The following is a 12,145-nucleotide window of genomic DNA, read 5'->3' as shown; positions in this document are numbered from 1 at the left end:
TATGAGGATGATCCTCAAGTTTCGGACCCAGTCCATATAGTTGCTACCACTTTCAGCTTGGTTTTCTCTAGGAGCGCGTTGAAGTTGAGGGCAACGTTAGCGTGGGCCATTTGATCTACAAGACATATTGTAAAGATATTTTAGACTATGTTCATGATAATTAAGTTCATCTAATCAAATTATTTAATGAACTCCCACTCAGATAGACATCCCTCTAGTCATCTAAGTGATACATGATCCGAGTCAACAAGGCCGTGTCCGATCATCACGTGAGACGGACTAGTCATCATCGGTGAACATCGACTCATGTTCGACCATTCGGTCTCTTGTGTTCCGTGGCCATGTCTGTACATGCTAGGCTCGTCAAGTCAACCCAAGTGTTTTGCATGTGTAAATCTGGCTTACACCCATTGTATGCGAACGTTAGAATCTATCACACCCGATCATCACGTGGTGCTTCGAAACAACAAACTTTCGCAACGGTGCACAATTGGGGGGAACACTTTCTTGAAATTTTAGTGAGGGATCATCTTCTTTATGCTACCATCGTTCTAAGCAAATAAGATGTAAACATGCCAAACATCACATGCAAATCATAAAGTGACATGATATGGCCAATATCATCTTGCACCTTTGATCTCCATCTTTGAGGCGCGGCATGATCACCTTCGTCACCGGCATGACACCATGATCTCCATCATCGTGTCTTCATGAAGTTGTCTCGCCAACTATTACTTCTACTACTATGGCTAACGGTTAGCAATAAAGTAAAGTAATTACATGGCGTTTTCAATGACACGTAGGTCATACAATAAATTAAGACAACTCCTATGGCTCCTGCCGGTTGTCATACTCATCGACATGCAAGTCATGATTCCTATTACAAGAACATGATCAATCTCATACATCACATATATCATTCATCACATTCTTTTGGCCATATCACATCACATAGCATACCCTGCAAAAACAAGTTAGACGTCCTCTGATTGTTGTTGAATGTTTTTACGTGGCTGTTGTGGGTTTCTAGCAAGAACGTTTCTTACCTACGCAAAAGCCACAACAATGATATGCCAATTGCCATTTACCCTTCATAAGGACCCTTTCCATCGAATCTGATCCAACTAAAGTGGGAGAGACAGACACCCGCTAGCCATCTTATGCAACAAGTGCATGTCAGTCGGTGGCACCTGTCTCACGTAAGCGTACGTGTAAGGCCGGTCCGGGCTGCTTCATCCCACAATGCCGCCGAACCAAGATAATACTAGTAACGGTAAGCAAATTGAACAAACCAACGCCCACAACTACTTGTGTTCTACTCGTGCATAGAATCTACGCATAAACCTGGCCCATGATGCCACTGTTGGGGAACGTAGCAATAATTCAAAATTTTCCTACGTATCACCAAGATCCATCTAGGAGATTCTAGCAACAAGAGAGAGAGAGAGAGAGAGAGAGAGAGAGAGAGAGAGAGAGAGAAAGTACATCTTCATACCTTTGAAGATCGCTAAGCAGAAGCGTTACTAGAACGCGGATGATGGAGTCATTCTCGCGAGATTCAAATCGCGGAAGATCCGATCTAACACCGAACGGATGGCGCCTCCGCGTTCAACACACGTATAGCCCGGGGACGTCTCCTCCTTCTTGATCCAGCAAGGGGAGAGGAGAAGTTGAGGGAGAGCTCCTGCAGCACGACGGCGTGGTGGTGGAGCTTGCAATTCTCCGGCAGGGCTTCGCCAAGCACTACGGAGGAGGAGGAGGTGTTGGAGAGGGGGAGGGTTGCGCTAGGGGAAGGGTGCGGCAGCCCTCCCACCCCCACTACTTATAGGGTCAAGGGAGAGGGGCCCATCCCCCTTAGATCCCATCTAGGGGCGGCGGCCAAGGGGGAGGCTTGCCCCCCAAGCTAGGTGGGGCGCCCCCCTTAGGGTTTCCCCCGACCCTAGGCGCATGGGCCCTAGGGGGGAGTTCGCGCTCATCCCACCTAGGGGCTGGTTCCCCTCCATATTCAGCCCATAGGGCCCTCCGGGGCAGGTGGACCCCCGAAACCCCTTCGGTGGTCTCGGTACAATACCGGTAAACCCCCGAACACTTTCGGCGACCGAATAAAGACTTCCCATATATAAATCTTCATCTCCGGACCATTTAGGAACTACTCGTGACGTCCGGGATCTCATCCAGGACTCCGAACAACATTCAATAACCACATACTATTTCCCATAACAACTCTAGCGTCACCGAACCTTAAGTGTGTAGACCCTACGGGTTCGGGAATCATGCAGACATGACCAATACATCTCCCCGGCCAATAACCAACAGCGGGATCTGGATACCCATGTTGGCTCCCACATGTTCCACGATGATCTCATCGGATGAACCACGATGTCGGGGATTCAATCAATCACGTATACAATTCCCTTTGTCAACCGGTATGTTACTTGCCCGAGATTCGATCGTCGGTATCCCAATACCTCGTTCAATCTCGTTACTGGCAAGTCTCTTTACTCGTTCCATAATGCATGATCCCGTGACTAACTCCTTAGTCACATTGAGCTCATTATGATGATGCATTACCGAGTGGGCCCAGAGATACCTCTCCGTCATACGGAGTGACAAATCCCAGTCTCGATTCATGCCAACGCAACAGACACTTTTGGAGATACCTGTAGAGCACCTTTATAGCCACCGAGTTACGTTGTGACATTTGGTACACCCAAAGCATTCCTACGGTATCCGGGAGTTGCACAATCTCATGGTCTAGGGAAATGATACTTGACATTAGAAAAGCTCTTAGCAAATGAACTACACGATCTTGTGCTATGCTTAGGATTGAGTCTTGTCCATCACATCATTCTCCTAATGATGTGATCCCGTTATTAACGACATCTAATGTCCATGGTCAGGAAACTATAACCATCTATTGATCAACGAGCTAGTCAACTAGAGGCTCACTAGGGACATGTTGTGGTCTTTGTATTCACACATGTATTACGGTTTCCGGTTAATACAATTATAGCATGAACAATAGACAATTATCATGAATAAGAAAATATAATAATAACCATTTTATTATTGCCTCTAGGGCATATTTCCAACAGAAGGTAGGTTTCTGTCGATGGAGGGTAGATGGAAACAAACTAGGGATAGGTTTCTGTCGATGGAGGGTAGATGGGAACGAGCTAGACGAGGTGGAAGAGTCCTTCTCTGAATACCATGTTGAATAATGGTTTAAGCGTCTCAATCACCGTAACATGGCGACCCGCATGTATATATATTGATATGACTTGTAGTACAAGAGTTCCGGTGGTTACAATCTAACCATACGGGAGAGATATACAAGGGAAGGAGATAAGGATAGATTACAGAGATAAATCAACTAACTATCTCTTAACAATACCCTTGTATGCGCTGATATGATGGCTGGTTAGCAAGTAAAACTATTCATTAATCCATTAACGACGATAACATATAAGCGGGAAATGATATTTTTTTGCGGGGAATATAAATGGGAGCTGATGAGATTGTTTCTAAAAGAATGTTCACATACTTAAAAAAAAGTAAAAGAAATACTCAAAAATTTAAAATATTTTCTTTTTTATGAATAAAAACCTTTTTTTAGGTGTATTTTATGAATAAAAACCTGTGCAAACTGAAGAGACCAAGGGAAAAAAAATCACTGGAAACTGGATGAACGCGCCGCGCCGAACTGGGTTCGCCCATATGCACGCCCCTGTGCGTTTCCTCAACTATTTGACGCTGGGTGCAGGCCCATTCTGGCTCAAGGCCGAGGCGGAGGCCCACGCACCACTAACCACAGGGCTTGGCTCGTTTACAACTTTCCATCAGCGCACGCGCCGCGCCGCCGCTCCTCGGCTGCCTCCGTCTCCCGCGCACACCGCTGCTCTTGCCCTCGCCTGCCGCGGTGCCGCCTTCCCGGCTGCCCCAGTTCGCTGTCCGTCGCGCTGCAGGCTCTCCTGGTCGCCGCCCCGCCCCCCTCCTCCTCCGCAGCTCGGCAGGTCCGCGCGACGCTTCTTCTGTGTGATGCTTTGTATAGAAATCAAGAGATTTTTTCCCATCGGCTCCCATACTGTGTGATGCTTTCATATGAGTTATTTTTTTTCTAGTTTTTCACCGGGGTTTACTTCAATCTTGGCTCCGCCACTGCCAACAGCTCAACTCCCATGGCAGCGGCGACGGCGGCGGCGCCCGTGGCGAGTCAAGCACAGGCAGTGCTGCGCGGCCGGCTCTGCGACCCGGCCTTCGTCCATTCCCGTCTCAGATCCTCGCCCGACACCAACTACAGGTGAGCCGAATCGATCCCATACCCGCCCCATCGCGCATCGCCAGAAATAGCCACGAACTCATCTCTAACCGGCGCGTTCGGTATTGTGTTGCGCAGCAAGCTGAAGTACCTCGTGTCCAGCTCCGTCTCCGAGGCCTGCAACAACTCGGTCCTCCTCCTCGGACCCCGCGGCTGCGGTAAAGGAGCGGTGAGGTTCCCTTTTCTCCCCCCTTTCCTGACTCACCGAACTGCAGGTGTCTTGTTTGATGAAATGTGCATGTGCGCAATTGGCACTATGTACTGATTGTTTTGTTCTCAGTTGGGAGGCTCATGTTTTATTTCTTTACAGGTCCTCGATATGGTTCTGGGGGACCTGAAGGAGGAACATCCTGATGCCATATCTGTGGTATGGCTACAATGTGTCACTACAAATGTGCCTGATTAATCATTACGTGAAACGCAACCGATGCTTTATTTGCATCTCACAAAAGTGAACCTGCTCAATTTTTTCCTTGTGTGTTCTCAAATCTACTGCTCTCTTTTTCTATTAAGAGCAATAGCATTTAGCCATTTACTCGCTTGTTAAACTTGCTCTTCAGGTTGATAATTATGTAATGTTTTCAGATCAGGCTGAATGGCATGTTACATAGTGATGACAACTGCGCTACAAAGGTTAGCACTTCCGCTGAATATATCAAAGCTCACTTTCTTCCAATCTTTATGTGGCACCTTCTCAACTCGCGCCCGTTACTGGGCCATGCTGATATTTTTGCTAACTTGTGTTTTTAGGAAATTGCCAGGCAGCTGTGTCTGGAGCATCAGTTGTCATTTTCCAAAATGGTGCATACTCGTCTACTTTTTCCTTTACTCAATGATTTTTTCGTTCTGCCATTTCAAATGGGCTGAAGGTAGATTGAAAGTCTTCTTATTTAGGCTTCTTCAGATGACAACACTGAATTCATGATTGACATGTTACGGTCAGTACTGCATTCAAATGATGAACACTTCTCAGTATAAAGTGATACTCCTTATTTCAGTTTCTGTGTAATTTTATGAGTGCTCATTTATATCTTTCTCTTCTGTAGAGAGTGTGGACTAGCTCACAAGACAGTAATTTTTGTCCTGGAAGAGTTTGACCTCTTTGCTCAGGTTGAAATGAATATACTTTGTACATGCCTTGTGCTCCTATACCGCATTTAACTCCCAATCGCTGTCCATTTTATTGAATATCAGCTGCATTAATTTTCACACGAATGTGTGTCATGAGTTGTCTAATTGTAAACAGAAAAGGTCATAACATGCTTTCATGTACCGCTACTGGCATTTTTACATGAGAGGATGGCTGATGTTCATGATGTTCTATTACAGGGGAAGCAGCGGTTACTCTATAGCTTACTTGATGCAATGCAATCTCTTACATCACAAGCTGTCGTCATTGGTATGAGTTGCCGATTGGTATGGACTGAGCTTTCTCATGCTTTAGTCGCATTTTCACCAAGCAAGTCGGAGAACTATTTCTTATGAGTCGATTTCTTGTTTTGTGTATGGATGCACAATGCTGGCCCCAAATTCTTATTTTCTTAGTAATAATAAACACTTGATGGTGTAATAGTAGCCATTGTACGTCAGCAGCATACTTCACATGCAGTTTGACAATATTACACTAGCGCTGAAGTTGGATTGAGGTACCATGTAGTTTTCTATCAGCAAATGAGGACATGCTTGATATGTTGAAGGAGGATTGAAGTGGATCATAATTTGACTTTCAATTCTGTAGTTCCATAGGAAACATGCAATTTCCTTTATCCGCAGTGTATTGGAAAAGTCCAGTTGGAGTAGTTGCTCAAGCGGTCATGCTTTGTAAATATGTTTTCTTGTAGGATGCAGATCAATTGCTAGAAAAAAGAGTTCGATCTCGCTTCTCTCATAGGAAGCTTCTTTTTGTTCCTTCTTCATTGGATGATATACAGAGGTCTGTCTTGTGCTTTCTCAGTTTTTCTCTTCCAGTGATAATGCATTGTTGATCTAGTTCTCTTCTTTAAACAACCTTTTAACAGTTGAGGTGCTACAGGTTAATGGAACATCTGCTAATGCTAGACAAAGGCTCGAGCTTACCAACAAACTACGTTACGGAGTACAATTCAATGCTTACTGTATCCTTTCTACAATGTAACCTTTCACTGCATATGCTTGCAGACCAGTATTGGTCATTTCTTTGAATGTTTGTTCTCGTCTTACTTGGTAGTACTGAACTAATAATAGAACATGATCATGTTAGATAATAAAAAAATCTGGTCTCTTAAGAGTAAGGTCTTATGTTTGATATATGACGTTGCTAAAAGAACTAAGAAAGACATGGTGGGGACTGTAGAATTGTTAAGAGTGAGCAGAACTGTATATATGCTATCATTCCAGTAAGTTGCCTTGAGGCGAGGCATATTTCCGTTGTTCCATTATGCAAAACAAATTGTGTTAAATTTCTGTTATCCTATATGCCGTAGAGCATTTTCAGCAATAAGAAGTTTAAAGGAATTCTCGACTCTCTCACGGATACAGATGCAACAACCAGCAACATCCTGAGATTTCTGTAGGTTTTTCAGCAGTTTGTTTGGTCCTTTTCCTCTTCACAATTTCAAGATTTTGGTTATTAACTAAATGTGGAAAATTTTCAGCTTCAGAGTGGTGTCATATATGGATATGGAATCTGGACTTCTGTCAATGGAATGCTTTACGAATGCGCTTTCCTCCATGCAGAGGCAACCCAAGATGGACAGTTTGCAAGGTCTCTTTGTTTGTTGGCCTTAATTTACTGACAGCTTTTTACTAAGTATTATTTCAGTGTCATTTCAAACAACACAAAAATTATGAAAAACTTATTAGTCTACTACTATTAGTGGTGTTTTATGATCTTGTTGACCTCGTAGTTAGGTCCTTTTTTCTACATGTACTTACCATGATTTAGTACGACAAAATGGGGGTTGGTATGAGTTTGGCTGGATTGTGTCTAGGTTGAATATGTTTGGGATTAGAACACCACTCAATGGAAATTAGGTTTAAAGTCAAAATGGACTAATCATTCTTCACACTAGTTGGGGCACTAACGGTGATTATAGATGGAAAAGGTTGTGTTAATAGCATTTCCATGTTGTTTTACTGTTTGGAATGGTACTTAGCAAAGAGGTACTTTTGGAGTAGTATCTGTCCAATTTCTTTTTTTGGGAGTGGTACCTGCCTAATTTTCTCCACGTTTGTAGGGTTCTTTCTAGTGATTTAGATACTAAAGAAGACATGCTAAGAAAAATCAACAAACATGTTATACTGTTGCCCTGAGCTTGCTCTCATTTTTATCATTTCGTGTTCAGTATATCAAGTTGCAACAATGCAATAGCATCACATCCATGCCACTAAATTTTGATGCCAGATCTGTCGATTTTGGAACTGTACATACTTGTATGCATGAACAGACTAGAAGATAAGGAGCAGAAGTCGTACAACTTCAACACTATAATAAAAGGTACAGTATAATTTTCTCTCCTCCCTTCATGATCAGCCTTACACAAAAAAACTGACGGTTGAATGGTTGATGGACTGGCTGTATGTCAGAATACAAATCCATACAGGATGCCTACAAAACTTCTGATAAGTATGCAACCACTGTTTGCTTCAGGGTAAGTATTTGGCATTATCGAGAACTAATGATAGTTGTACTGTATCTAATGTCCAAAAAGCTCACATGCTTCACTGCTGCAGGCTTTTGAACATCTTTTGGATCGCGAGTTGATCACCTTTGCGGACTCAAAAGGGAGAAATGTGGCACTTGAATATCGGCCTGTCAAACTTCTGATATCTTCTCGCGAGCTCGCACAATCCCTCAAGTTAAACACTACCTGCCCCGTACGTGCAACTATTTATCTCTGTTCTGCCTGGCATTGCTTATTCACAACATGCAGAGATTAATGGGCTGTCCACATTTTGCGAATGATGGTGTTTCTCTTGATTGCTTTGCAGGCTGTACTGCAAAAGCTGCTTGACCGTGAAAGATATATGTAGAAGAGGTTCCTATGTGTTTGCTGAACTGTGACGCCGTTTCAGTGGTTCAAGTAGTAATGGTTTAGAAAGCTGCAAAATTACAAACTTGGACGTGTAGACTGATGCAGCAGTGACTTGGCCAGTCGTTTTGAGCAGCGATCATGTGAGGTAGTGGGTGTGCTTCATCAATTGCTGCGGATGGGGGATGTGAACATGTAAAATTGCAGCAAACTTGGTCGTTAAGCGAGATCGCTTCATTGCTGAAAGAAAAAAAAAAGCTTTCGTTTTATCTATCACTTCATTAATGTGGGTCATGCCCTACCTATTTTTTGTAAGATCACATGATGATCATGAAACCACCTACATCAAACTTGGCCGTAAAGTGAGATCGCTGAAGCTGGTGAATGTGGAATTTATTCCAAAGTAATTACCACCGCCACTTTGTTGGGTGCGTGCTGGCGACGAGTCCAAGTTGAACCAGCACTGCGCCAGCAAAGGTGTAGTACGTGCCACGTGGGTCGATCCAGGCACTCGCACCTGTCAAGCTGCGAAGTCGAGAGCAACTGAACCACGCATGCTATGTCATGTCCATCGAGGCATCCGGAGGCGTGATCGCTATTCGCCGGGGAATCGCTTCGCTCGTGACCCCTGGCGAGGTTGCTTCCTTCCTTCCTTTGGTGGTAGTATTCGTGCTACCCGGTAGTACAAAGGTATTTCGTTCTGTTCTGATTCCAGCTCAGAAGAGACAGAGAGATTGTGCGGAGAAGAAGAAGAAGCAAAGAGAGGATCGAGCCAATGGTTCGGGAGGAGGATCTTGATCTGGTGCTGGTGCCCCTGGGGCTGGCGGTGCTGGCCGGCTACCACCTGTGGCTCCTCCACGCCATCCTGCGCCACCCGACCCGCACCGTCGTCGGCCTCAACGCCCTCGCCCGGAAGCGCTGGATCGCCGTCATGATGGCCGTCGGTACCACCACCGCCCCAAAAAATTCCCCATCTCCCCTTGTGAGCAATAACGATTCTAACTCGGCTCACGGCCGTTTCTCTGAGCGCGGATCAGAACACGGAGAAGAACGGGGTGCTGGCCGTGCAGACGCTGCGGAACAACATCATGGCGTCCACGGTGCTGGCCACGACGGCCATCACGCTCGTCTCCGTCATCAGCGTCTTCATCGGCGCCACGGCGGGCCGCTCCCCGGCGGCGCCCTCGCCCTCCTCGTCGTCGTCGCCGCTGCTGGTGTACGGGAGCAAGACGGGGCGGGTGTTCGCGGTCAAGTACCTGGCCATCTCGCTCTGCTTCATGCTCGCCTTCGTGTGCAACGTGCAGGCCATCCGGCTGTACGCGCACGCCAGCTTCCTGCTGGGCCTGCCGCCGGGGGGAGACGAGGACGACGGCGGCGCGGCGGAGCAGTTCAGGGCGTACGTGGCGCGCACGGTGAACCGCGGCAGCCACGCCTGGTCGCTCGGCCTCCGCGCCTTCTACGTGTCCCTCGCGCTCTTCATGTGGACCTTCGGCCCCATCCCGATGCTCGCCTGCAGCGTCCTCATGTGCGCGCTGCTCTACTTCCTCGACACCTCCGCGGACTACGCCAAGGGGATACAGCACATGCACGGCGAAGGCGAAAGGGGCGCCCGCAAAGATGGCGCCGTGTGAGCTTTGCCGCATCGAGAGTGTCCGGACGAAACAAACTCGGGAGACGATGTGATGATCTTTTGCTGAGTTGGTACAGAGATCAGTGGTAGAAACGACGACATGCAGCAGGAAGTGGGTAGTGAGCAGGTTTCCGTGCCCCCGTGTGGACTTACCGCGCATGATTTATAGCCGGATTACATTACTTGTTTCTGTGGAATTTCATCTAACTATAATACTTCTAATTATTCGAATATCCATTTCTATGCCCCGGCTCACCTGCTGCACCCGGTTAAGAGAAAATTCAAAACAAATACTAATTTTTTTAAAAAAAATATGATTTTTTACTGTGTACTGTTTAAATCGCTTTAAGGTATCAAACTAAGCCAAGACGTGCTCACGTGCATGTGTTGTTAGAGCATCTCTAGCAAACCCCTTAAACCGCGGAACTGAAAACGCGGTATTCAGTTTGCGGAAAACACATTTTAAGGGTCGGTTTGAGCTGCGGCCGAACAGACCCCTTAAACTAGGACTATAAAACCGAATATTCATGTATATTCTTCCTCACGTCTTCTTCTTCCTCTCATCCGTGTTCATAGTCAGCCCCCGTCATCCGCCATAGTCGCCGAATCGATCCAGGAGCCAGCTCCTCCGTTGCCGGATGGATCCAGGAGCTAGCTAGCTCGACCGTGGCGGGATGGATCCGGGAGCTAGCTAGCTCGTCCACGGCCGGCTGGATTGAGGAGCTTGCTAGCTAGCTCATTCATGGCCGGATGGATCCAGGAGCTTGCTAGCTCGTTCGGTGGGACTCCCGGCAGCGTGCGGACTCCCGGCGGCGGCGGCATCGACCGACAGCGGGCTTGGGCGATGGCGTCGGCCGCGCGGTGCCCGATCTCGTCGCTCGTGGCGGATCTCGCCACTCCGGCCATCATGGAGGAACCTGGACTTCGGGTGGCGGCCTTGTTAGGCATGGCGATGCCGCCCTCGGCTGGCGATGTTCGTGAGGGGTGGATGGACGACATCTTGACCGTGTGGGTGGTGACTTACCGGTGGATCTCCTCCGCGCTGCAGGCCTTCTCCCGCCGCCCTTTTGTGGCTTACGATCGCGGTCATCGGCCCTGGTGCGTTCACGGGGGTTGGTAGAGGTGACATCGGAGCGGAGGAAACTCTGGATGACTCGTTCATCCCGACGGTGGCGACGACCACGGTCGCCGTTCTCCTACTTGCGGGCGCCGTCGAGGTCCCTGCCCTCTACCTGGACCCCATGCCCGGGTGAAAACCCAAAATCTCCTTAGATTGGGTGGCGGCAGCACTGCGTGTGTCGTACCCTTCTTGGAGGCGCCGCCTGGGGCGTTTGGGTGCTCGGTTAGAGGAACTGCAGGCGGAGGGGATGGGACCAGTGTGCAGCAGGTGGTGTTCGCGACGGAGGAGCGGCGTGGCATCTGGAACATCGACATTGGCGGGTCTCAGCGGCATGGAGCATCGGGGTCTCGCTGGTGGGCGTGTGATGATGGACTCGCACGGGATGGTGGCGTTGTCTGGCGTTGTGGTGGCGTCGACGACAGCTAGACCGGGCAAGGTAGATGCAGCATCCTACGTCTTGAGCTTGCGTTGGTTTTCCTTGAAGAGGAAAGGGTGATGCAGCAATAGTAGCGTAAGTATTTCCCTCAGTTTTGAGAACCAAGGTATCAATCCAGTAGGAGGCTCCTCAAAAGTCCCACGCACCTACAGAAACAAACAAAGAACTCGCAACCAACACAATAAAGGGGTTGTCAATCCCTTCACGGCCACTTGCGAAAGTGAGATCTAATAGAGATAGTATGATAAGATAAATATATTTTTGGTATTTTATAATATAGATGCAAAAAGTAAAGATGCAAATAAAAGTAGATTGGAAGCAAAATATGATAAGAGATAGACCCGGGGGCCATAGATTTCACTAGTGGCTTCTCCCAAGATAGCATAAGTATTATGGTGGGTGAACAAATTACTGTCGAGCAATTGATAGAAAAGCAAATAATTATGAGATTATCTAGGCATGATCATGTATATAGGCATCACGTCCGCAACAAGTAGACCGACTCCTGCCTGCATCTACTACTATTACTCCACACATCGACCGACTCCTGCCTGCATCTAGAGTATTAAGTTCACAAAGAACAGAGTAACACCTTAAGCAAGATGATATGATGTAGAGGGATAAACTCATG

At 47.1% G+C, this 12,145-nt stretch overlaps 2 protein-coding genes across 2 annotated transcripts; both read left to right on the top strand.

Annotated features, from left to right (window-relative positions):
* Positions 1-3,686: 3,686 nt before the first annotated feature.
* Positions 3,687-8,604, top strand: LOC123070547 (origin of replication complex subunit 4). Its single transcript, XM_044493797.1, has 17 exons — positions 3,687-4,013; positions 4,169-4,300; positions 4,397-4,487; positions 4,629-4,685; positions 4,904-4,951; positions 5,069-5,119; positions 5,213-5,256; positions 5,365-5,428; positions 5,648-5,734; positions 6,160-6,251; positions 6,351-6,432; positions 6,781-6,866; positions 6,952-7,061; positions 7,701-7,793; positions 7,883-7,947; positions 8,030-8,173; positions 8,288-8,604. Exons 1-17 carry the CDS (start codon positions 3,718-3,720, stop codon positions 8,327-8,329), a joined length of 1,584 nt encoding a protein of 527 aa, XP_044349732.1. The 5' UTR covers positions 3,687-3,717; the 3' UTR covers positions 8,330-8,604.
* A 151-nt stretch (positions 8,605-8,755) lies between these two features.
* Positions 8,756-10,168, top strand: LOC123070548 (uncharacterized). The gene is made up of 2 exons (XM_044493798.1): positions 8,756-9,268; positions 9,366-10,168. Exons 1-2 carry the CDS (start codon positions 9,104-9,106, stop codon positions 9,957-9,959), a joined length of 759 nt encoding a protein of 252 aa, XP_044349733.1. The 5' UTR covers positions 8,756-9,103; the 3' UTR covers positions 9,960-10,168.
* The last annotated feature ends 1,977 nt before the right edge of the window (positions 10,169-12,145 follow it).

The sequence above is a fragment of the Triticum aestivum genome, chromosome 3B (assembly GCF_018294505.1).
Source record: "Triticum aestivum cultivar Chinese Spring chromosome 3B, IWGSC CS RefSeq v2.1, whole genome shotgun sequence".
NCBI classification, from domain to species: domain Eukaryota; kingdom Viridiplantae; phylum Streptophyta; class Magnoliopsida; order Poales; family Poaceae; genus Triticum; species Triticum aestivum.
This window is presented reverse-complemented; position numbering and strand designations above follow the sequence as displayed.

What these genes read in the sequence shown, in the direction of transcription:
- LOC123070547 (XM_044493797.1), top strand. Translation starts at nt 3,718, where the DNA reads ATGCACGCCCCTGTGCGTTTCCTCAACTATTTGACGCTGGGTGCAGGC. An exon ending in AGCAACATCCTGAGATTTCT is followed by an intron (nt 6,867 to 6,951) that starts GTAGGTTTTTCA and finishes GAAAATTTTCAG; the next exon opens with CTTCAGAGTGGTGTCATATA. An exon ending in CTTCAACACTATAATAAAAG is followed by an intron (nt 7,794 to 7,882) that starts GTACAGTATAAT and finishes GCTGTATGTCAG; the next exon opens with AATACAAATCCATACAGGAT.
- LOC123070548 (XM_044493798.1), top strand. Translation starts at nt 9,104, where the DNA reads ATGGTTCGGGAGGAGGATCTTGATCTGGTGCTGGTGCCCCTGGGGCTG. An exon ending in GGATCGCCGTCATGATGGCC is followed by an intron (nt 9,269 to 9,365) that starts GTCGGTACCACC and finishes AGCGCGGATCAG; the next exon opens with AACACGGAGAAGAACGGGGT.